At 42.8% G+C, this 24,194-nt stretch overlaps 1 protein-coding gene across 5 annotated transcripts in view; it reads left to right on the forward strand.

Moving 5' to 3' along the window:
* The window catches only part of kidins220b (kinase D-interacting substrate 220b), a 41,058-nt gene extending 17,193 nt beyond the window's left edge, over positions 1 to 23,865 (forward strand). For 2 of the 5 annotated variants that reach the window (XM_029677262.2, XM_065026463.1), the window contains exons 20-31: positions 6,327 to 6,585; positions 6,796 to 6,884; positions 8,693 to 8,837; positions 9,072 to 9,234; positions 10,747 to 10,925; positions 11,323 to 11,552; positions 15,182 to 15,307; positions 16,089 to 16,121; positions 17,734 to 17,871; positions 17,959 to 18,057; positions 19,258 to 19,488; positions 21,275 to 23,865. In XM_029677262.2, coding sequence (XP_029533122.1) covers positions 6,327 to 6,585; positions 6,796 to 6,884; positions 8,693 to 8,837; positions 9,072 to 9,234; positions 10,747 to 10,925; positions 11,323 to 11,552; positions 15,182 to 15,307; positions 16,089 to 16,121; positions 17,734 to 17,871; positions 17,959 to 18,057; positions 19,258 to 19,488; positions 21,275 to 22,465 — 2,883 coding nt within the window. In that variant the 3' untranslated portion in view covers positions 22,466 to 23,865. The remainder of the gene's footprint in view (positions 1 to 6,326; positions 6,586 to 6,795; positions 6,885 to 8,692; positions 8,838 to 9,071; positions 9,235 to 10,746; positions 10,926 to 11,322; positions 11,553 to 15,181; positions 15,308 to 16,088; positions 16,122 to 17,733; positions 17,872 to 17,958; positions 18,058 to 19,257; positions 19,489 to 21,274) is intronic. The other 3 variants (XM_029677264.2, XM_029677265.2, XM_065026464.1) reach the window with 3 other exon arrangements.
* Positions 23,866 to 24,194: the final 329 nt, after the last annotated feature.

Genomic DNA, 24,194 nt, shown 5'->3' on the forward strand with positions numbered 1-24,194 from the left:
GATAATGGAGTTATTATCTGACTGAGCTGTAGCGGAAATAGTGAAATAGAATAGAATAGAATAGAAACAACTTACACTGCATGGCAAAAGTATGTGGACACCTCTTCAAATTAGTGGATTCATGAAATGGGTTTCCATGTCCGAGCAGCTACACACAAGCCTAAGAACACCATGCGCAAAGCCAAGCGTCGTTTGGAGTGGTGTAAAGCTTGCCGACATTGGACTCTGGAGTGGAAACGCTTCACCATCTGGCAGTCCGACGTATGAATCTGGTTTTGCAACGCTACCTGCCCTAATGCATAGTGCCTACTTTAAAGTTTGGTGGAGGAAGAATAATGTTTTTTCATGGTTCAGGGTAGGCCCCTTAGTTCCAGTGAAAGAAAGTCTTAACGCTACAGCATACAATTACTTTCTAGACGATTCTCTACTTCCAACTTTATGGCAGAAGTTTGGGTAAGGCCCTTTCATGTTTCAGCATGACAATGCCCCCGTGCAGAAAGTGAGATCCATGGCGAGATCGGTGTGGAAGAACATGACTGGCCTGCGTAGAGCCCTGACCTCAATCACATTGAACACCTTTGGGATGAATTGGAACGCCGCCTGCGAGCCAGGCCTAATCGCCCAACATCAGTGCCCGACCTCACTAATGCTCTTGTGTCTGATTGGAAGCAAGTCCCTGCAGTAATGTTCCAACATCTAGTGAGAAGCCTTCCCAGAAGAGTGGAAGCTGTTATAGCATTAAAGGGGGGACCAACTCCATATTAATGTCCATGATTTTGGAATGAGATGTTCGAAAAGCAGGTGTCCATATACTTTTGGCAATGTAGTGTATATATTTGAGTGGTAGCCCCAACCAGGAGATTCAAACCACTTGACGGTGTAAGAACCGACGCCGGAGATGAGAAGCAGGTATGGGGAATCAAACATTTAATCGGGAACAGACAGAACAAGACAGGAACAGCATCAGCACATGGACATATGACAATCAATGCAGAAGCAGGGAACAGAGCGGGGAACCAGACAGATATAGGGAAGATAATAACAGAGGTGATTGAGTCCAGGTGAGTCCAATAATCGCTGATGCTCGTGACTGGGGAAAGGCAGGTGTGCGTAATGATGATGGCAGGAGTGCGCAATGCTGGGGAGGGAAGGGTGGGAGCAGACGTGACAGACGGGGTTGCTAGGTGTTGAACTGAGGTCCCTTCACAGACACACGCGCACACACATGCAGCGAGCACCCCACACGCACATGGCTAGCCCGCCCATTAGGCAGGATTAGGCAGCCACTTAGACGGCAGGTTGACGAGGGCGGCATCAAGACTGACCAAGATGCACCTCCGACAACACATACTGCTTCACATAATTCTGCCCAAAACAATGAAAATGTCTCTCTCCCAGCGGCATATGGGCCATTTAGGTGAGTGCTGATGCCTCACCATGTTAAGCAGTGCCCACATTGCCAAAGTCAGGGCCGCAAAATATTTATCTTGCGCGTGCCCAGTGTGCCTCTCTAGGGTGCTGTTGGAGAGACGCAGTGCTGTGGCAGTCCACCAACGCTCAAGTCATCTACATCAATGATGTATCCTATAGTAGAAAGAGTAGTAGCCTATGTGGTTTTTCTGTAGCCTATAGACTTGAGACCATATTTATGACAAATAGCCAAAAGGGCGTGCCCTATCAAATAAAAATGCACTTCGATTTGAATATGACTTTGCATGTTAAAACACCATATCCTAAAAACAGAACAAGTGAAAATAAAATGGGCAATATGGAATGAAATTGGGCTACTCAGGAGTAGGGCTGTGGCAGTCATGAAATGTTGTCAGCCGGTTATCGTCAAGCAAAAGACTGCCAGTCTCACGGTAATTGACCGTTAATTAACATAAACTCTTTTAGCATCTCCGGGCCTCCACACGTACAAGCCGCTGATGCGCTTTGAAGCATCTACATTTTAAAAAGTCAAATCAATGTAATATACAGTGGGGCAAAAAAGTATTTAGTCAGCCACCAATTGAGCAAGTTCTCCCACTTAAAAAGATGAGAGAGGCCTGTAAATTTTCATCATAGGTACACTTCAACTATGACAGACAAAATTATTTTAAAAATCCAGAAAATCACATAGTAGGATTTTTAATGAATTTATTTGCAAATTATGGTGAAAAATAAGTATTTGGTCACCTACAAACAAGCAAAATTTCTGGCTCTCACAGACCTGCAACTTCTTCTTTAAAACAGGCTCCTCTGTCCTCCACTCGTTACCTGTATTAATGGCACAAGTTTGAACTTGTTATCAGTATAAAAGACACCTGTCCACAACCTCAAACAGTCACACTCCAAACTCCACTATGGCCAAGACCAAAGAGCTGTCAATGGACACCAGAAACAAAATTGTAGACCTGCACCAGGCTGGGAAGACTGAATCTGCAATAGGTAAGCAGCTTGGTTTGAAGAAATCAACTGTGGGAGCAATTATTAGGAAATGGAAGACATACAAGACCACTGATAATCTCTCTCGAACTGGGGCTCCATGCAAGATCTCACCCCGTGGGGTCAAAATGATCACAAGAACGGTGAGCAAAAATCCCAGAACCACACCTAGTGAATGACCTGCAGAGAGCTGGGACCAAAGTAACAAAGCCTACCATCAGTACCACACTACGCCACCAGGGACTCAAATCCTGCAGTGCCAGACGTGTCCCCCTGCTTAAGCCAGTACATGTCCAGGCCCGTCTGAAGTTTGCTAGAGAGCATTTGGATGATCCAGAAGAAGATGGGGAGAATGTCATATGGTCAGATGAAACCAAAATATAACTTTTTGGTAAAAACTCAACTCGTCGTGTTTGGAGGACAAATAATGCTGAGTTGCATCCAAAGAACACCATACCTACTGTGAAGCATGGGGGTGGAAACATCATGCTTTGGGGCTGTTGTTCTGCAAAGGGACCAGGACGACTGATCCGTGTAAAGGAAAGAATGAATGGGGCCATGTATCGTGAGATTTTGAGTGACAACCTCCTTCCATCAGCAAGGGCATTGAAGATGAAACGTGGCTGGGGTCTTTCAGCATGACAATGATCCCAAACACACCGCCCAGGCAACGAAGGAGTGGCTTCGTAAGAAGCATTTCAAGGTCCTGGAGTGGCTTAGCCAGCCTCCAGATCTCAACCCCATAGAAAATCTTTGGAGGGAGTTGAAAGTCTGTGTTGCCCAGCAACAGCCCCAAAACATCACTGCTCTAGAGGAGATCTGCATGGAGGAATGGGCCAAAATACCAGCAACAGTGTGTGAAAACCTTGTGAAGACTTACAGAAAATGTTTGACCTCTGTCATTGCCAACAAAGGGTATATAACAAAGTATTGAGAAACTTTTGTTATTGACCAAATACTTATTTTCCACCATAATTTGCAAATAAATTCATAAAAAATCCTACAATGTGATTTTCTGGATTTTTTTTTCTCATTTTGTCTGTCGTAGTTGAAGTGTTTATTACAGGCCTCTCATCTTTTTAAGTGGGAGAACTTGCATAATTGGTGGCTGACTAAATACTTTTTTGCCCCACTGTATACCATCACAATAAATACATGATTTAATTTTGTCAGGTCTGAAGAAACATGATATGAATGAAAATGTATTTCAGAAGAACTGAAGATGAGTTTGACTACTGTAGGCCTATGTTATCTGGCTATGCTCCATGCCATAGGCTGTGGGCTAGTTCATTTAGCTGACAATATATGCATATAAGTCCTGTGACATTATTTTATTTTAGATGATTTTATAGTAAGAAGAATATAATTGAATAAAATAGAAAGGGTATTTTTCCCGTTACAGAACGACTGAAATGGCTGTGTTGAACGTATACGTGATAATTGAGAAACAGGTCCTATATGCAACATTTTTAGTTATGTGGCAACTTTAGTTGTGAATGATACAAACCTTAGAATACCTTAAAAATCTAAACATATATGGGCTGCATGATGCGACTACAGACTTGATGATTTGAGAAAGTAGCAAAAAAAAGCTTGTGCTCTGTCCCTTGTCTCCGGCTGCACAGCTGTTCTCATCAAGTGATCATATGTTCACCCATCAGACTATACTCAATTTAATCTCGTCTTTACTAATATGTCAAATTAGTTTTGATTTAGAATGGCCCGTTATCAAATGGGCAGGAACGGGGACAGGGGGAAAAAGACATGTCATCTGTATGCACTCCAATAGCAAATGTTTTGTAGGCTACTTCGGTTTTAATAGCGCAGCGTGTGCTTAATATGAGCAGCTCAGAAATAAATATAACAACACTTACTTCACTCCACGCATCAACCACTGTTTGAGGAGCATGCTCTCGCTGTGATATTCTGCCCAAACTCTGTATGCCATGGGCTCTCCAACCTTGTTCCTGCAGCTACCCAGTACTTAATATGGGAAACCAAGTCAAGTCTGCGTGGGAACATCTACAGTAACATGTTTTTGCATTTAAATACATTTCACTAAACTGTTGACAGCCCGTCTGCGTGCTCGAGAAAGGAGTAAAGGAGAGAGAGGAGATGGAAACGCATGGTGGTGAGACATTCTGTGTAGCTATGAAACAACATCCACAACAACCATGTTTTACACTGTTTCAACCTGCTGTTGAACTTCTTTTTTTCTAATTGATCATCACAGTGAGGTGAGTTTTAAAAGTACTATAGGCCTACTGCTTTGATGATGTGTGTTTTTGACATGATTTTCATTTGCATTGATGTCAGAGTGGCTAGAGGGACAGTAAAGTCCTGAGTACTAGGCCATTAGGACCTGATCGTCATTAGCGAGTTGGGTACTACCAAAGCATGTCCAGAGTGCATAAAAGGAGATTACTGTGACTTAGCGGCCACATGGAATTTTACTGCGGTCAATGCTCATGACTGCCGGTGTGGTGGTAATACAGTCACCTCAACAGCCCTACTCAGGAGTGCTGTCCGGGAGTTTTACTCCATTGGCTAAATTCTCATGAATGTAAGTAAGCCTATGAGTACATTTTTTTTTTTACGAGCTGATCATAGCGAATAAGAAAATACTTCTGCATTTCTCGCTGTGTAAGCACATTGATGCTCATTGCAAATATGCAAACAATTACAACTGATAAACTTGGGTAGCTCATATGCCCATCTTAAATAGCCAAAGTGTTTCGTCTTAATCATTGGTCAGGACTAATGTCTAGGCGAATAAAGCCAACGCAAATGCCTGTTTTACAAACGTTACGACATGGATGGGCATTCACAAAACTGCATTGCGAGCCAACGCTGTAGGCTACGCTATTCTGATTCTGCGGGGATAGGAGGGGGGCAGAGATTTCTATGTCTCGCCTAAGGAGGCAGAGCGGCCTGGGCAGGGCTTACACAGTCTCTCACACACACACACACACACACACACACACACACAGTCAAAGGGTGGTAGGGTATACTGTATAACCTTGAACACTAACATTGATATGTTCTTCCCCAACTCCTCACCTTGTGTGGGGCTTTTGTCGACAAATGGAATTATTTCGATCTGTCCCAATAATAGAAAGAACACACATACATTACTCACAAAGATTCCAGAAGATGTCATGATTTTTCTTATTATTTACAGTAATGCAATTTTCTGTAATCTGATCAATTTATTTGAGGATCTAAACTTGCTGCTTCTTGTTTACAAATACAATCTTTGGTCAAAGTAAATATTGGATATTTTATGTAAGATGTCTTTGTTGTCAGAAGCAACATCCCTCATTGATTAGAGCAATTTGTTGAGACATTGACAGCAGTCACAAAATATAATATTTCAATGTCTTGCACATTTGGATAATGGAGTTATGAGCTGGCTGCTGTGGAAAAGGTTTTAGAATAGAAAAATGAATATGCTACACACACACACACACACACACACACACAGCTTTGTAATGCTATCCTTGTGGGGACCAAATTGATTCCCTTCCAAAATTATATTTTCCCTAACCCCTATTTTCCTTAAACCTAACCTTAAATCCTAACCCTAAAACTATACCTACCCCTAACTCCTAACCCTAATTGTAACCCTAAACCTAACCTTAGCTCCTAACCCTAAAACTATACCTAACGCTATATCTTATCCCTAATTGTAACCCTATCCCTAAACCTAACCCCTAAGCCTAAAATAGCATTTTTCCTCGTGGGGTTTGGCAAAATGTCCCCACTTGTCTGATTTTTTTCCCCTTGTTTTACAATCCTTGTGAGGATTTCTGGTACCCACAAGGATAATTAAACACACACACACCTTTCTTTCCCCACACACCTCACCATATGTACCTTGTTTCTCCCTGCTTCACCAGGTGAGGGTGCTGTTTTCCAAAGGCCCCTTCATCTCCATCTTCGCCAGCGACCCCCACATCATCATCAAGGCTATCAACCAGAACCTGAACAGCGTGCTCAGGGACTCCAACATCAACGGCCATGACTACATGAGGAACATCGTCCACCTGCCCGTCTTCCTCAACAGCCGGGGGTTGAGTAGCGCCAGGAAGATGTGTGTGGCAGCGCCTGCTAACGGAGACACCAGCAACTCAGACGGTAATCCGTACCACTCAGACGGTAAAGATGGACTTGCACAGCCACACATGACTCGTGCACACGCGCTCATTCACATTCATCCAGACACTGAACACATACAGCCACCTCCAAAACCCAAATGACTCCCATTGCACACAACTGTAGCTCCCAAATCGGGACTATGACTGAATGTGTCAAATGATTGATCTGTTATTAGCTCTGATTTCTCATCTACATCTTTCCTGTCTGTAGGCTGGCATGAGGAGCTAGACAGGAAGCTATCCCAGCACAGCATCGGAGAAATGACAAAGTTTGGCAGCAAGACCACCCTAAACCGCAGGGTAAGAGAGAGAAGAGTGTGTGTGTGTGTCAAATCAAATCTCATTTAATTTGTCACGTACACAGTTTACATCATGGACAAAAGGTACAGTGAAATGCTTGTCTGCTAGCTGCCTCAACATTGCAGTACAATTATCAATAATTACAATAGTAAAAGAGGTATGCATAGTAACAGCCTTCTATGTACACAATATGGTATACAGTATAGATAATGAATGTGCTATAAGTATGACTGTACAAATATAAAGTAGTGTCTTGGTCGTGCAGATGAATTAATAGTATATAATAGAACAGCTGTGTGTGTGTTTGTGTTTATGGGTGTTCATGGGTGTTTGTGTGTGTATAGGTTGAATGTTTGGAGAGTCTCTAAGGTGCAAATAGTCTCAAAGGTGCAGGTCTGTGCAGGGAGACAGCAAGGGTTAGTATTTTGGGGTCGACATTTAGTCGTGAGATATTCTAGATCGGGAGAACAAAAAGTCGTAAGGTTTGTACATTACCACAGTCACACCATTGTGTTGTTGATGGTGAAGCAAACCCCTCCTCCTTTACTTTTCCTGGATAATTCCTTTCGACCCTGTCCGCGCAATGTAGGGAAAACTCAGCAGTCTGGATAGCTGGATTCAGCACGGAATCCGAGAGCCATGTTTCAGTCAGGTGTATTACGTTACTGTCTGTGTCCCGTTGATGGGAAATCCTTGCCCTGAGCTTGTCTACCTTATTGTCCAGAGACTGCGGTCGATGATTTGCCCTCCTTAGTCTGACTAGAACGGCCAGCTCTCCTTCCTCGCCTCCGTCGTTCTTTTTGGTAGGGCTACCAGAATGAATGGGAATGCTTCTGGAGAACAAAAAAGAAAGAAAGTATGGTTCTGGAAAGTCAATATTTCTGGTGAGTAACCGCCATTCTGATGTCCAGAAGTGCATGTCTGTCATAGAAATCACAGAAACGTCATGAGCAAATAAAGTAAAAAATGACGCAAGAGTAAACAACTTGGAGCTAGCATCAGGGTGACCGTTTCTGCTGGTGCACTTCTTGCCGTGCGTGTTTGTGTGTGTGTGGCCTGGTGGATTCCCGAAGAGGACTGGCATATGGGTCAACACAGCCACTAATAGTATCATCAAACGCCTTCAGATCGGGCATGTTTAAATCAATATAATAACCACACATCTATCTACACATGGAAATTCAGTCATATGCAGGTGCTTTGATTCTATTCCCTCTGTAGTGCACTTCTTTTTACCAGACATTTTGTTTTCTGGTCATAAGTAGTGCACTATAAAGGAGATAGGGTGCCATTTGGGATGCATCCAGGACCAATCTCATAGCTCTTTCCTCTGGTCTGAAAAAAAGCTCCCAAGGCAGGGATTGGGGACATTGCCCTTTGTAGGGTGCCATCTTTCAGATGGGGTGTTGAATGGGAGTCCTGAATCTCTGTGGTCAATAAAGATCAGATTGATGATCACCATCATACCAGGTCATTTAATGCTTAAAAACAAATGGATGAATAAGATATTAGGCTACAGAAGTGCCATGTCTTACCGATCTCTACAGCTTCCGTCTTAAAACAAATCCTGTGAAATGATGTCAGCACACACACTTAAGGAGTTAGTGGCTAACTAAAGTGGCTAGCTTGACTAAATAACTAGCTACGTCGGTCGCGGCGCACATTACCAGAATGGCACCTCAATGAACCACCAAAGGCACGCCCCATTTCTGTTAGAATTTTGAGAAAGGGGCAGAGTTGGACCTTTTTTCGTGCCCAAAGTCGACTTTTGAACAAAGTTAATATATGGTTTCTCTGTCTGTGTATAGGACACATACCGGCGCAGGCAGATGCAGAGGACGGTGACGCGGCAGATGTCCTTTGACCTGAGCAAGCTGCTGGTGACAGAGGACTGGTTCAGTGACATCAGTCCCCAGACCATGCGGAGGCTGCTCAACATAGTCTCTGTCACAGGTGGGGCACACACAGTCAGACACAAACACACACAGTCATGCAGGCAGACAGACGCGTGCTGGCACACACACACAGTAGCTACCCCCATGTTTGTCACTGGGTTTACTACATAAACCACAATTGGCCATCTAGAAAATGATTAATGGACAGATGATTGTGAATAATATATTGTGGAGGAAACACTGTTTGTTTTCTCCAGGATGACTGGCACAATGCTGTTCTGTTTGTCTACAGGTCGTCTGCTAAGGGCCAATCAGATCACGTTCAACTGGGACCGCCTGGCGTCGTGGATCAACCTTACTGAGACGTGGCCCTACAGGACCTCCTGGCTCATCCTATTCCTGGAGGAGACCGACGGCATTCCCGACCAGGCCGCCCTCAAGACCATCTATGAGAGGTAATGTTGTCCTTTTAAAACTACACCCAAGACCATCTAGGAAAGGTAGTGTACTGTAGTCCCCCTATACCCCCTAACACTAGGTCACCCTCAAGACCATCTACCAGAGGTACTGTGGTCCCCAACCCCCTCTCCAAATCCCCCAAAACTAAGATCTTCTTGAAACACATGTCTTAAGTTGCATGAGTGAGGGTTTTGTTTTAAATGAGAAAGATCTGTTTTGAAAATGTGCAATAAGGTTTTGTTTAATTGGTTGAATCATCATTAGAATTGCGTCCAATTGGTTGAATTATTGTAGTTTCATTTAAATGACCCATTAGACAAAAGCGTAGTCACTGCACATTTCTCCAAAAAGTATGATCTTTGTCCCCATGTGCATTTGCAAACCGTAGTCTGGCTTTTTTATGGCAGTTTTGGAGCAGTAGCTTCTTCCTTGCTGAGCGGCCTTTCAGGTTATGTCGATATAGGACTTGTTTTACTGTGGATATAGATACTTTTGTACCCGTTTCCTCCAGCATCTTCACAAGGTCCTTTGCTGTTGTTCTGGGATTGATTTGCGCACCAAAGTACACTTTTCGCACCAAAGTACATTAGGAGACAGTCTCCTTCCTGAGTGGTAGGATGGGTGCTTGGTCCCATGGTGTTTATACTTGCGTACTATTGTTTGTACATATGAATGTGGTACCTTCAGGCGTTTGGAAATTGCTCCCAAGGATGAACCAGACTTGTGGAGGTCTACAATTGTTTTTCTGAGGTCTTGGCTGATTTCTTTTGATTTTCCCATGATGTCAAGCAAAGAGACAGTGAGTTTGAAGGTAAGCCTTGAAATTCATCCACAGGTACACCTCCAATTGACTCAAATGATGTCAATTAGCCTATCAGAAGCTTCTAAAGCCATGACATCATTTTCTGGAATTTTCCAAGCTGTTTAAAGGCACAGTCAACTTAGTGTATGTAAACTTCTGACCCACTGGAATTGTGATACACTGAGTTATAAGTGAAATAATCTGTCTGTAAATAATTGTTGAAAAAAATACTTGTGTCATGCACAAGGTAGATGTCCTAACCGACTTGCCAAAACTATAGCTTGTTAACAAGAAATTTGTGGAGTGGTTGAAAAACAAGTTTTAATGACTCCAACCTAAGCGTATGTAAACTTCCGACTTCAACTGTATATTCCATTAAAAAAATGTTCCCCTGAATGATTCAAACTTCCTTCATTGTCACTTGAAATATTATTTTATGTGCCTTATCCATGAAGCTCACAGAATTCTTATTTTTTCTTATTTTTAAAATGATATTATTTTCCTTATTGCAATTTCATTTCCTGTAACCTCCTTCCCGTACCTACATGTTTTGGATAAAGATATATTTTATGTTGTATCTAAGTCTTTTGTGGGTAAGCTACATAAAAGTAAGCCAAACAAAAGAAGCAGCCTTTCAGTTTAGAATAGCTATAGCTCTTTCCTCATCTGTAATGGCTTTTTCAATGTTTATCTCTGGTGTTTTTAGGATCTCCAAAAACATTCCCACCACTAAAGATGTGGAGCCCCTGTTGGAGATTGACGGGGATGTGCGTAGCTTCGAGGTGTTCCTCTCCTCCCGTACCCCGGTCCTCAACTCGCGCGACATGAAAACTTTCCTGCCCTGCACCGTCAACCTCGACCCCAAACTACGAGAGATCATCGCAGGTGAGTGATAGTCATAGAGGTACTATAGTTTGTTTCAGGTTTGTTTTCAGTGCATTTTAGATGTAAGCCTGTTCATACTAATAAAACTACTTATCAAATGTCGATTTACAACATCTGAGTTTTGTAAAAACTTTTTCTGTCAGCGTCCCTCTTTCGCTCTCTCGCTCTCTGACGTGCATATCGCAGGTGAAGGGGAGCCTAGCTAACTGTGTCTGTGTGCCAAATCATTTGAGTTCCACACAATTGTTTGTAGACATGACGTAGGCAACCTGAATACAGCAGTTGACTTTTGGATGATTTCTGAAAGAGACTGGAAGAGTTAAATGTCATTTTTTTTTATTACTTTGAATTTCACATTTCTCTTTGCCTGTATCTCTCTCCCCCCCCCCCCCCCCAGATGTGCGTGCTGCCAGGGAGCAGATGAGCATCGGAGCAGTGACCTATCCCAGTCTGCCATTGCAGGAGGCCGCTCCCCGCCCTACTTCCGTCTACAGCCAGCAGTCAGGCATGTCCGCCTACTCCCCCTCCTTCAACGGGCCCTTCAACCCGCCCGGGGTGGTGTCCCCACCGCCACACAGCAGCTACTACAGTGGCATAGCTGGCCCCCAGCACCCCTTCTACAACAGGGTGAGTGTATAGGGAAGAACACCACCATGTCATCAACATCATGGTCCTTTCATTGCCAGGACTCTGAGAAGGGCCTGGTTCCAAACGGAATGACCGAAGCTTTAGTTGTAGACTCTGACTCTAGGCCTATATCGTGTCCAGTGTTTCCCCTGCTGCTAAATCGGCGCCGAGTTTCTTGTGGAAGAATGGTGTCGCATCACCCCGATACAGTTCCAGACACTTGTAGAATCTATACCAAGGTGCATTGAAGCTATTCTCCCTCGTGTGGGTCCAACACCCTATTAAGACACTATATGTTGGTGTTTCCTTTATTTTGGCAGTTACGTGTTTGCGTACGCTAAAATGCAGTAACGTTACGCTAGCTATATCATTTTGGGGGTTAATATAGATTTGGCTGGTGATGACATTGACATCAAGAGATACTATTGAACTGTCCTTGATTTCCAGATGCGTTTCAAAGAATAAGAATTAATTAAATGTTCATGCATGTTGGAGTAGAATGTCCTGTAGCCCTTTACACTCATACCCAGATTTGGGCACTGATAAGTAGGGCCCTATAAAATCAATTGTATTATTTGCTTGATGCTGTTTAGTTTTTCCAAAATAGTTTTTTAATCCGTTTAGTTTTTCCTGGTTTCCGTTTTCCCCTGTATATTCCGTTTTTTGCTCTTTTAAGACCACAAAAAATGCTTAAACCACATCAGAAGGCCACTTTTCAGGTCCTGGAAAAATGATTGAATTTTGGGTGTATCTACCCTTTAATTCTAATGCCACCTAGCAAGAGGCTGTTTATCTATGTTTTTGTAGCGCACATGTGTTGGTAGCGTTTGCAAATCAAATACCCACTGGATTGATTCAAATAATCATATCATTCTGCCAGGTAAGCACAGGCTACTTTGTAGTTAACATTTAAATTGAGAAGGTTTTAGGGAAAGCCTTTCCATCTACCAGAAGACTTGTCATTAGCATCATTGCGATAGGCTACAGTGGTGGTAGATGTGCGCAACACAGATGGGGGATTCTTGTTGCGTTATCAGAAAGTTGCAGGAAATACGAATCACTGATGCATTCTGTTCATGTCTTATGATAAACTCTGGAAAATTAATTAATTATAAATTCATTTAGTTTATATCCTACTAAGTTCAAAACCATTTTTAATATTGTTGAATTCAGTTTTAATGTCTGGATTCATGATTCTGTCCCCGTTTTCCGCATCACAGAATTTACAGGGCCTTAGATAAGTGCCTTAATTGGAATGCAGCTGCACAGTAACATGCGATATTTGACTGACAGACGTTCTGAACTTGAGCACCGCATACGACAAGAAGTTGCCCCCATCCCTCTCGCTAATTGGGCAACTTGCTAATTATCAAATCAAATCAAATTTATTTATATAGCCCTTCGTACATCAGCTGATATCTCAAAGTGCTGTACAGAAACCCAGCCTAAAACCCCAAACAGCAAGCAATGCAGGTGTAGAAGCACAATTATTTGTTGTCTGAGTGAGGGAAATGCTGTAAATTAAGAGGACACATGATGGCCTCTGCAACAAAGCAAAGTGCTTTGAACCTCAACCCATGACTTTTTCTGCATTTCCCACCACCCTTCCAATCATGTTTATGTTATCGTCCCCCTTCTCACTTTGTGGGACACTTTTGGTATATCATTTACAGAGCTGTCATGTTATTTATAGTTTTGTAATGTTTCAGTTATCTGTAATGTAACATACATACGGTGCCTTCAGGAAGTATTCATACCCCTTGACTTATTCCACATTTTGTTGTGTTACAGCCTGAATTCAAAATAAATGAAGTATATGTATTTTCTCTCACCCATCTACACACAGTACCCCAATAATGACAAAGTGAAAACATGTTTTTAGAAATTTTGCAAATGTATTGAAAATTAAATACAGAAATATCCCTGAGTAATACATGTTAGAATCACCATTGGCAGCGATAACAGCTGTACGTATTTTTAGGTAAGTCTTGTGGCGCAGTGGTCTAAGACACTGCATCGCTGTCCTAGCTGTGCCACTAGAGATTCTGGGTTCGAGTACAGGCTCTGTCGCGAGGACGCACGTCTCTCGACCTTCGCCTCTCCCTAGTCTGTACGGGAGTCGCAGCGATGAGACGAGTGTAACTACCAATTGGATACCACAAAATTGGAGAAAAGGGAGTAAAAGTAACAAAAGGGCTTTTCACACCTGGATTTTACAATATTTGGACATTATTCTTTTAAGAAAAATATTCAAGCTCTGTCAAGTTGTTGAGCATTTTCAAGTCTTGCCATAGATTTTCAAGACGATTTTAAGTCCAAACTGTAACTAGGCCGAACATTCGATTTTGTCCTTGTAAGCAACTTCAGTTTATATTTGGTCTTGTGTTTTAGGTTATTGTCCTGTCGAGTGGTGAATTTGTTTCCCAGTGTCTGTTGGAAAGCAGACTGAACAAGGTTTTCCGCTATGATTTTGCCTGGGCTCAGCTCTGATCTGTATCTTTTTATCCTAAAAAAAACTCTCTAGTCCTTGCTGATGACAAGCACACCCATGCAGCCATCCATGCAGCCACCACCATGCTTGAAAATATGAAGTGTGGTACTCAAGTGATGTGTTGTGTTGAATTTGCCCCAAACATAACGCTTTATATTTAGGGCATAAAGTTCTTTTTTTTTTTTTTTTTACAGTATTACTTTAGTGCCTTGATGCAAACATGTAATATTTTTAAGCAATGGATGAGTCTGCCTCAGTTTTACTTTAGTGCCATAATGCAAACAGAATGCATGTTTTGGAATAGTTTTATTCTGTACAGTCTTCCTTTTCACTCTGTCAGTCAGGTTAGTATTGTGGAGTAACTACATTGTTGTTGATCCATTCTCAGTTTTCTCCAATCAGAGCCATTAAACTCTGTAACTGTTTTAGTCACCATTGGCCTCATGGTGAAATCCGTGAGCAGTTTCCTTCTTCTCCGGCAACTGAGTTAGGAAGGACGCCTGTATCTTTGTAGTGGCTGGGTGTATTGATACAGCATCCAAAGTGTAATTAATAATTTCACCATGCTCAAAGGGATATTCAGTGTCTGCTTTTTTTTTTTTTTTTTTTTTTTTTTTTTTTTTTACCCATCTACCAATAGGTGCCCTTCTTTGCGAGGCATTGGAAAATCTCCCTGGTCTTTGCGGTTGAACCTGTGTTTGAAATGTTTGTATGTGTGGGGTACAGAAATTGGGTAGTCATTAAAAAATCATGTTGAACACTATTATTGCACACAGAGTCCATATAACCTTGTTTTAAGCACATTTTTACTCTTGAACTAATTTAAGCTTGCCATGACAATGTGGTTGAATACTTTTACAGCCTTTTCATTTTTTATTAATTTGTAAAAAAAAAAACATTGTTTGATATTGTGTGTAGAAAAAGTCAAGGGGTGTGAATACTTTCTGAAGTCACTACATGCATACATACAGTGTATTAGACTGGCTGTGAATGTATTTAATTTGCCTGTTTTGACTTAATTTGCCTCAGTCTGTTTCTCATATCTCATCATCAGACTCCTTTAAGTGTTGTTTATATTTTATTTTACCCCATGTTAAACGTGTTTCCTATCTCCCTGGTATTCCCCCCCTCCCTCTAGCCATATTTCCCCCATCATGTTTACCAGCTGCCACGCCAGTACGTGGGCACTTTCCCTGTTCATGCACCTCCACCACGTCCATTCCCACTTAAAAGTGGCTTTCCCCGGGATCCGAGCAGTGGACACGTAAGTATTAGACTTAGCCAGTACGTCATAGTGCATAGATAGAAGTAGTGCATCTAGAATGGCATCTCTGGATGTATAAACATGTACATTTTAATTAGCTTCTACATGCTTGTGTGAACCTTCTGATTCAGATTGTTTAAACATCAGAACATTCTGATCGGATTCTACATTTCACACTTTTGTCATTTAGCATACGCTCTTATCCATAGGGACTTACAGTTAGTGCATTCATCTTAAGATAGCTAGGTGAGACGACAACATATCACTGTCGTGGGAAGTACATTTTTCCTCAATAAAAAAGTTATGAGCAAAGTCAGTGCTCGTAGATTCTAAGAGAGAAGTTAATTTCACAAGAAACACATCCCTCTGTTACAAAAACATGCTGCTCTTTCTTCGTCATACACCCCCGCAAACACAGAAACACAATGACCTTGCTACCTCAGCATCAAACTGTCCTAAAAACCACTGAACCCTGCAGATATCAAACACATTTTTCTCATCCTCATGATGAAGACATGCCCCCTTTCTCTCGCTCCACTCTCTTTCTTTGTATTTCTCTCTCCCTCTCTCTCAATCCACTCTCTTTTTCTCTTATTTCCTGTCTTGAAGATGTCTACCTCCTTAATGTTTTTTCTCCACTACAACAATGATGTTTGTCAGCTGTATGTCTTCCTAATGTTCTCTACCCACATCCATCCCTGATGAACACCTGCTGTATGCCACTCCCTCCTCACCTTTCCCTCTCTCTTTCCACCTCTCATTCTCTCTCCTCCTATCCAAGCCGTTAAAGGTACCGTCTTTGAAAAAGAAGCAGGTACTGAAATCATCTGATTTTTGTCCCTAACTCTGGCTTTTTACTCCCTTCGCTAATGCTGCCCTCCTACTACTTAGACTGACAAACTAACCCCTTCCGAGATGTGATCTGACCACAGTCCTAGCATGCACCTTCGGAACTCTAGCCTACTCTCTCAAATGGGAACCGGGAGTTACAGGCGTGCTACACTGGACGAGTAACTGTTTCAGAGCACGAGAGGCTCCCATTCATGTCAATGAAACCTGGGCGTAAGCGGCGTGGCTCCGCGAGAGGCTTGTGTTGCTCGGTGTAAATTTACGCCCTGGTTCTACTTTCAAGAATTTGACATGTCTCTCACGCCCAAGAACACTTGATAAAGTGTCTGTCTCGCGTTCTTCTCATGCCTGCAAAAGCTACGCTTCCAGTGTTGCAGCTAAAAATGCACTGTTATTGCGACGCTCTAGCTCTCTTGTTAGGATGCTAACTGATGTAGATACTGAACACTACAAGGCTGCTGACTAGTGAAATATTTGATTTGCTCATAGTGCTTCTGTCCTTAATATTGCAATACTGCTTAAGGCCTATTTTCAATTACACCTTGTAAGATACATGTTTGATTTAGTCACTTGTACAGTCTCTATAAGCATTTCAAACATTAGCTGAAGTCCTCTCCTTACCACAAACCCTTACACACTCCCACCTCCCCCACCTCATCAAAGTCGACATGTCCTATGAAGACAGCCCTTCTACTCAGTCAGTGGCATTGCCCGTGGTTTCATGAAGACCTGAAACTAACCCGTTTGAATAAATAGTAGTCATGCACCATTTTATTGCTGTGTGCATTCTATCCATACTAGCATCACAGCAATCTAGCACTAGATGTGTATCACTTACCTGTAGTATTTTCTCCATTCGTCTTTGGTGAGGTGTGTGGTGTCATATCTAACTCAAAGAAATAGAATCACTAGAACGGACATCCTCATTCAAGTCAATTCAATGGTCTGAGGGGATATCCGTTATAGTGATTCTATTTCTATGGTGTAACTCTTGCGTTAGTGAGTAACCTAGCAGTAGTAATACTTTACAGATAACAGGAAGTGATGTAATTTCCTCCTCACAGATAACATCCAAGGTGTTTTACCATACAGTATTCTCTCATCCACTCACTGACAACGTTTGGTCTGGGCCTAATGCCGTGACAACCTCTAATAACCCATAGTCTACATCCCATTGCCATACTGTACCATGCTATATTCACCCTAGGATAACGCCACTCTCATCAACAACCCATTATAGATCAGATATTATATTTCTCTCATACTGTACCTACTAATGGTTTATGTGGCCTACGTTCTCTTCATGTTGCTCTCCCCTATACCATGCCTTTATACCTTTGCAGGTTTGAACGGAGTTTCAGCATGGAACTCTTATTTTATGTGATTCTATGTTATTCCATTTTTACCCAGACTGGCAGAGCATACTACAATAGTGAGATACATAATAACTTGAAAGGAGAGAAATTTTATTCGGAATTCTAACGTCCATCAAATAGCTATTCACCCAGGTTTTGTCCTTCAGCTGTATCCTGTCATTGACAATGTGTTCTGGACCTGGTTGTGTGTGTGTGTGTCAGGGTTCTGCCTCTGTGGTGTCGGCCACCCCGGGCATCCTCCTGAGCTCCATGAACACAGACACAGTGTGTGAGCGTGTCAAACAGATCGAGGGCATCGACCAGAGCATGCTGGTCCAATACACAGCCACCATCAAGAAGGTGAGAGAGAGAGAGAGAGAGAGAGAGAGAGAGAGAGAGAGAGAGAGAGAGAATTTCTGACATCTCTCCATTGCTTCTCTCCCTCAGGCTAATGTGAACGGCAGAGTTCTGACCCAGTGCAACATCGATGAACTGAAGAATGAGATGAAAATGAACTTTGGAGACTGGCAGCTCTTCAGAGGAACGGTGAGTACTTTGGCTCTAACTTTTCTCTTACCTGTTTCTTTTTATTGTGTAGTGTATTTACCATCAGCTTTAACAGTGGACACTGCTGTTACAGTATGGTTCTTAACTCAGTACGGTGTCTACCCACTCTGCCCAAATTGCACTTTGGTGATGAAATTTCACCTCCTTATGTTATAAAATACATTTTTACTAAGACAAATAGTATTCATGTTCTGAATCGTTCAGTGGGGTCTTTCTCTAACAAATCATTAACATTATATCCAAAGAGTTGGATTTCGTACCTAATACATCCTATGATAAGCACCGAGCTCTGTTGACATAGCTGTGCAGGTTTCTCGTAAACAACTTTTGTCACTTTTACATTTTGTGGTCGTTGTCTTCAAAGTTGTTTCTGCGGATCACAAAACGCAAAATTAGCATGACACGAGCTGAATTAAATGTAAAAGGCTTTGAAAATAAAAAGCTTATACAGATGTAGGATCTTAATTTGAGCCAGTTTGCTACAGAAGGAACATAATCCTGCAGCAACAGGAAATGTGAATTATTATGTGGATCATAGTTCATGTACATTCTTTGTTAGGGCAAATCAAGTCTGACATTTTAAAGTGGAAATTACAAACTTTAGAAGTCTTTAAACCTTGAGTACACTACAAGATTGCATTTCCGGCTGTGCAGGAAAATAGTCTGCAACAAAAGAGATCAAATTAAGATCTTACGTCTGTAAATTCAGTGCTCCATTGACATTTCACAGCGATACGTTTGTTTTTGTGAGAAATATTTGAAAAATAACAGGAATTTCCAATTACAAATTAAAAGCATATGCTAAAATATGAAAATATTACATGTCATGTTTCAAAATCAATATACATCTACCTCTATTATTGTTTAAAATTCAATAAAAAAGATAACGAGTTCAACAGGAAAGTGAGCCTGTCAGGTAGCCTGTATAGCCTTAATTCTTGCACAGAATCCAGCCTAGCTGACATGATGCAATTTTCCAGATTTTTGACCACACTTATTCTCTGGCCTCCATTGATTTAGTCACCATAATTCTGGCCTATTCCTCAAGGGTAAAAACTCCAATAACGTTTTAACAGATTACTATAGACCCATGAGGTTTGGTTTTCTTAAAGGGTTATAATTTTAGCCATTGGTCAAAATATATATATATATATTTTTTCCTACATCTTCTTCTTCTAGGTGTTGGAGATGCGTCACGTGGAGAGCCAGGTGCTTCATGAGGAGGCTCCCAGCGAGATGGGCAGCAGTGTGGCGGGACACGGGGAACCAAGGCGCAAGGTCGCCCCGCCCCAAGCTGGCGCCGCCAACCTCGACGCCAACTCACCAATGTACAGCTTCAACCTGAGCTTTGAGGAGCTAAGCAATGTGGGACTGGATGAGCCTCCCAGGAACAGCAACAACACATGGATGGTGAGTGACTGGTGGTATTTTCCATTGTAGAGAGGTCTATAATTGCATCATTATATTACATTGACAGAAAGACTGGTATTGAATAACTATATGTACAGAACTTAAGTCGTTGCCCTGTATGAAAACCAAATGATAGCCGATTTGCATTCATGTACACTACCGGTCAAAAGTTTTAGAACACCTACTCATCATGGGTTTTTCTTTATTATTACTATTTTCTACATTGTAGAATAATAGTGAAGACATCGGAACTATGACATAACACATATGGAATCATGTAATACCAAATAAGTGTTAAACAAATCAAAATATATTTGAGATTCTTCAAATAGCCACCCTTTGCCTTGTTTACAGCTTTGCACACTCTTGGCATTCTCTCAACCAGCTTCACCTGGAATGTTTTTCCAACAGTCTTGAAGGAGTTCTCACATATGCTGAGCACATTTTGGTTGCTTTTCCTTCACTATGCAGTCCGACTCATCCCAAACCATCTCAATTTGGTGGAGGCCAGGTCATCTGGTGCAGCACTCCAGAGCACTCTCCTTCTTGGTCGAATAGCCCTTACACAGCCTGGAGGTGTGTTGGGTCATTGTCCTGTTGAAAATCAAATGTCCCACTAAGCCCAAACCATATGGGATGGATGGCGTATCGCTGCAGAATGCTGTGGTAGCCGTGCTGGTTAAATGTGCCTTGAATTCTAAATAAATCACAGACAGTGTCACCAGCAAAGAACTATCACACCATAACACCTCATCCTCCATGTTTTACGGTGGGAAATACACATGCGGAGACCATCTGTTCACCCACACCGCGTCTCACAAAGACACGGCGGTTAGAACCAAAAATCTCAAATTTGGACCAAAGGACAAATTTCCACCGGTCTAATGTCCATTGCTCGTGTTTCTTGGCCCAAGAAAGGCCTTATCTTCTTATTGGTGTCCTTTAGTAGTGGATTCTTTGCAGCAATTTGATCATGAAGGCCTGATTCACGCAGTCTCCTCTGAACAGTTGATGTTGAGATATGTCTGTTGCTTTAACGTTGTAAAGCATTTGGACTGCAATTTCTGAGGCTGGTAACTCTAATGAACTTATCCTCTGCAGCAGAGGTAACTCTGGGTCTTCCATTCCTTTGGCGGTCATCATGAGAGCCAGTTTCATTATAGCGCTTGATGGTTTTTGCGACTGCACTTGAAGAAACTTTCAAAGTTATTGAAATTTTCCATATTGACTGACCTTCATGTCTTAAAGTAATGATTGACTGTTGTTTCTCTTTGCTTATTTGAGCTGTTCTTACCATAATATGGACTTGGTCTTTTACCAAATAGGGCTATCTTCTGTATACCCGCACTACCTTTGACACATCACAACTGATTGGCTCAAATGCATTAAGAAGGAAAGAAATTCCACAAATTAACTTTTAAGAAGGCACACCTGTTAATTGAAATGCATTCCAGGTGACTACCTCATGAAGCTGGTTGAGATAATGCCAAGAGTGTGCAAAGCTGTCATCAAGGCAAAGGGTGGCTATTTGAAGAATCTCAAATATAAAATATATTTAGATTTTCTAACACTTATTTGGTTACTACATGATTCCATATATGTTATTTCATAGCTTTGATGTCTACAATGTAGAAAATAGTAAAAATAAAGAAAAACACTTGAATGAGTTGGTGTTATAAAACTTTTGAACAGTGGTGTATACTTAGTCCACAGATCTAGGTCCTCCTCAGTCTTTCAATGCCTTACTCTATTAAATGTAATGTTTCATAACCTCTCCTCTCCCCAGGCCCCTACCCACCGCACCCCCAGCATGTCCAGCCTCAACTCCCCGGAGTCCAACGACATCGTCAAGCTGACGGAAAAGCAGCAATCCGAGTACCGCAACGCCTATCAGGAGTACATCGCCCAGATGGCCACGCTGGAGGTGGGCGGAGGCGGGGGAGAGAAGCCCGTCCAGCCCCACCCTAACCAGTTCATGACCTCCTCCAGCTCCGAAGATAAGACCAAGGACAAGGCTACCGCCAAGAGGAGCTCCGCCAAGCCCCCCGCTGTAGACACCCCAGACTTCACCAACGCTGAAGCCCCCCTGGACCCCATCACAGAGGAAGATGAGAAGCAGGACCCCCATGGCTCCTCCAAAACCCTGCTGGGCCGCAAGGCCTCCGGACCCAGCGACAGGGGGAGCGGCCTGTTTCTGGGAGCCGCCGATCTCAAATTGAAGACCACCGGCGGGCTGCATTACCAGAAGCTGACCAGCGATGACGAGGATTCAGAGAACTCCGACACTCCTCTCTTGGGCGACGGGAAGAAGCTCGGTGAAACCAAAGCATCCTCCTGCAGCAGCTCCTTGGCCCTGGCTAAGGGGAAAGAATATATCTCCGATGCCATGCTGGATAAGAAGGATTCGTCGGACTCTGGCATGCGGTCCAATGAGAGCTCCCCCAACCACTCTCTGCAGGACGAGGAGGCCGACCTTTCCCAGCTGGAAAGGGCCAACCTCATCGACCTGGACCAAGAGGAGAGCCAGAGCCTGGCAGCCAGGAAGATGGGTCTGCCCAGCAGCCTGAGTGGCCTCCAGGACCCAGCCGTGGCCCGCATGTCCATCTGCTCCGAGGACCAGTGCAGCCTGCTGGCCAGCAGCCCCGAAGAGAGCTGGCCCTCGTCCAAGAGCTACAACCTGAACCGCACGCCCAGCAACACCACCCTCAACAACAACACCAACGCCCAGCAGCAGCGTTGCCCAGGGCAGTGTGCTCCGGTAGGGTCGACCGACACTACCTGCTCCACTCCTACCTCCTCCTCCACCAGCGAGATCATCGTCTCCCCGGGTTCTGGCACCACCAAATCTGGGCCGCAGAACGAGAACGTGCGCGTGGTGCACCTGAAGCGGGGGCTGAACCCCGGGGATCCCCCAGAGATCACCAGCGTGTCCTCCGACACTGTCACATTCGGAGAGGAGCGGGAGAGCATCCTGTGAGCCTCCCCGCCCACGCCGTACCCAGGAGGGAGACCACTCAGTCAGTAGATCTTTGGTGTGGTAGTCTGAACAACGCATGAGTAGCAAGGTACCGTAGCTAGCTAAATGGGTAGATAAATGAAGATTTTAGGGCTATATGTTCCTAGTTGTGTACTATGTAGATAGCATCGTTAAACCGGCCTGATTTTGCGTGCTCACATTCTGTTTTACTTCAGTGAAATAAAAGGCACACCGGTCTGTCTGGTTTCACGAGGCTACTATGTACTGTAGAGGCAGCGTACTGATGTTGTATTGTGTATTTTTATCATCTGAAGTGAAGTGACCCATACTGTCTTGGTAGTTAGTTACTTACAGTATAATTGACAACTATCTGTGAATTCTCCTGCACTAGAGCAAACATTTTAAGCTTGAGTGCCAGTCTGTTTGTGCTATCAGGCCAACTTCTTGTCACTCATTGTCATGCCAAGGGATTTGACAATGAGCAATGGAGTTGGCAAGAGCACAAATCTATCCGGGACCAGTCTAGGAGCATGTGCCAACAGTATTATTCTTAGCTGCTGCTCCCTGTGTGTGTCAACTAGTGATGTATGGAGCTTGTGGGTTCTGTACAATAGAAGATCGATGAAGAATAAATGCAAATGAACACGTGAGCCAATTGAACAAAAGTGTGTGTAGGATCTGTCTTTGCCATGTCTCAGCAAATGTCATGGAGGAGACTCAACTGAACTGTTCTGCAATGTTGCTATAGCCACAGGACTTTTAACTATGTTTGCATCCCAAATGGCACCCTATTCCCTATAAAGTGCACCACATTTGACCAGAGCTATGGGGCCCTTCTTACAACACTAACAAACTTTTGAGGATAAAAGGGAGGGGACGTTGACACTAATAATAGACAAGTGTTTTAAGAAAGAATGTAGAACGAGAAAGAAGTATGTTCAGAAAAGTTATTGCTCTCTAGAAAAAAATTCAGTTGCATTCTCCATGTGATAAATTGGGACTGTATGTACGCTTCTTTGTAAATGAACAGTGGTTGTAAAATCATTTTGGTTTATTAAATGTCATGGTCTGTCTCGTCCCGTAACACTAGTACTATGTATCCAATGCCATTGAAATGTACATCTGATAAGCAGATGGCATCGGATTCACAAATCTGGCTACAGATTATGACCCGTGCCATGCATATGCAAATTAGTTTGACGTCTGTGCAAGTGTCAGAGTGCCCTCCTATGTGTAGCATGCACTGTGATGTTCTATGGTGTATTTTACCCAGTCTGGTGATAACCGTGTCAGAGAAAAAAATAAGAAAATAGGGGATTCGATCTATAAAGGAAAATAAGTGAATTTTGCCATCAGACATTAATCGGATTGTGAAAAATAAAATCTGGATGTTGGCTGTATACAGTCTGACCTCGTTTGTTCCCACGTAGGCATGTTGGAAATGATATGTATGGACCAGTATGTTCTCATATAGCAGTTTCTTCTTAACGTCCACCAGCAGGAGGCGTGCTCCACCCATGCAAAAATAGTAGTAAGCATCTTAATATGTAATAATATAATATGCAATTTTATCCAAAGTAACTTAGTCATGGTGCATAAGTTATTAATGTATGGGTTGTCCCGGGAATCAAACCCACTTCCCTGGCATTGAAAGCATCATGCTCTACCAACTGAGCTACAGAGAACCACCAGTGACTAGATGGGCACCAGCCCACCATCCTGGATAACT

This window comes from Oncorhynchus nerka, linkage group LG13 (genome assembly GCF_034236695.1).
Source record: "Oncorhynchus nerka isolate Pitt River linkage group LG13, Oner_Uvic_2.0, whole genome shotgun sequence".
Taxonomy (NCBI): domain Eukaryota; kingdom Metazoa; phylum Chordata; class Actinopteri; order Salmoniformes; family Salmonidae; genus Oncorhynchus; species Oncorhynchus nerka.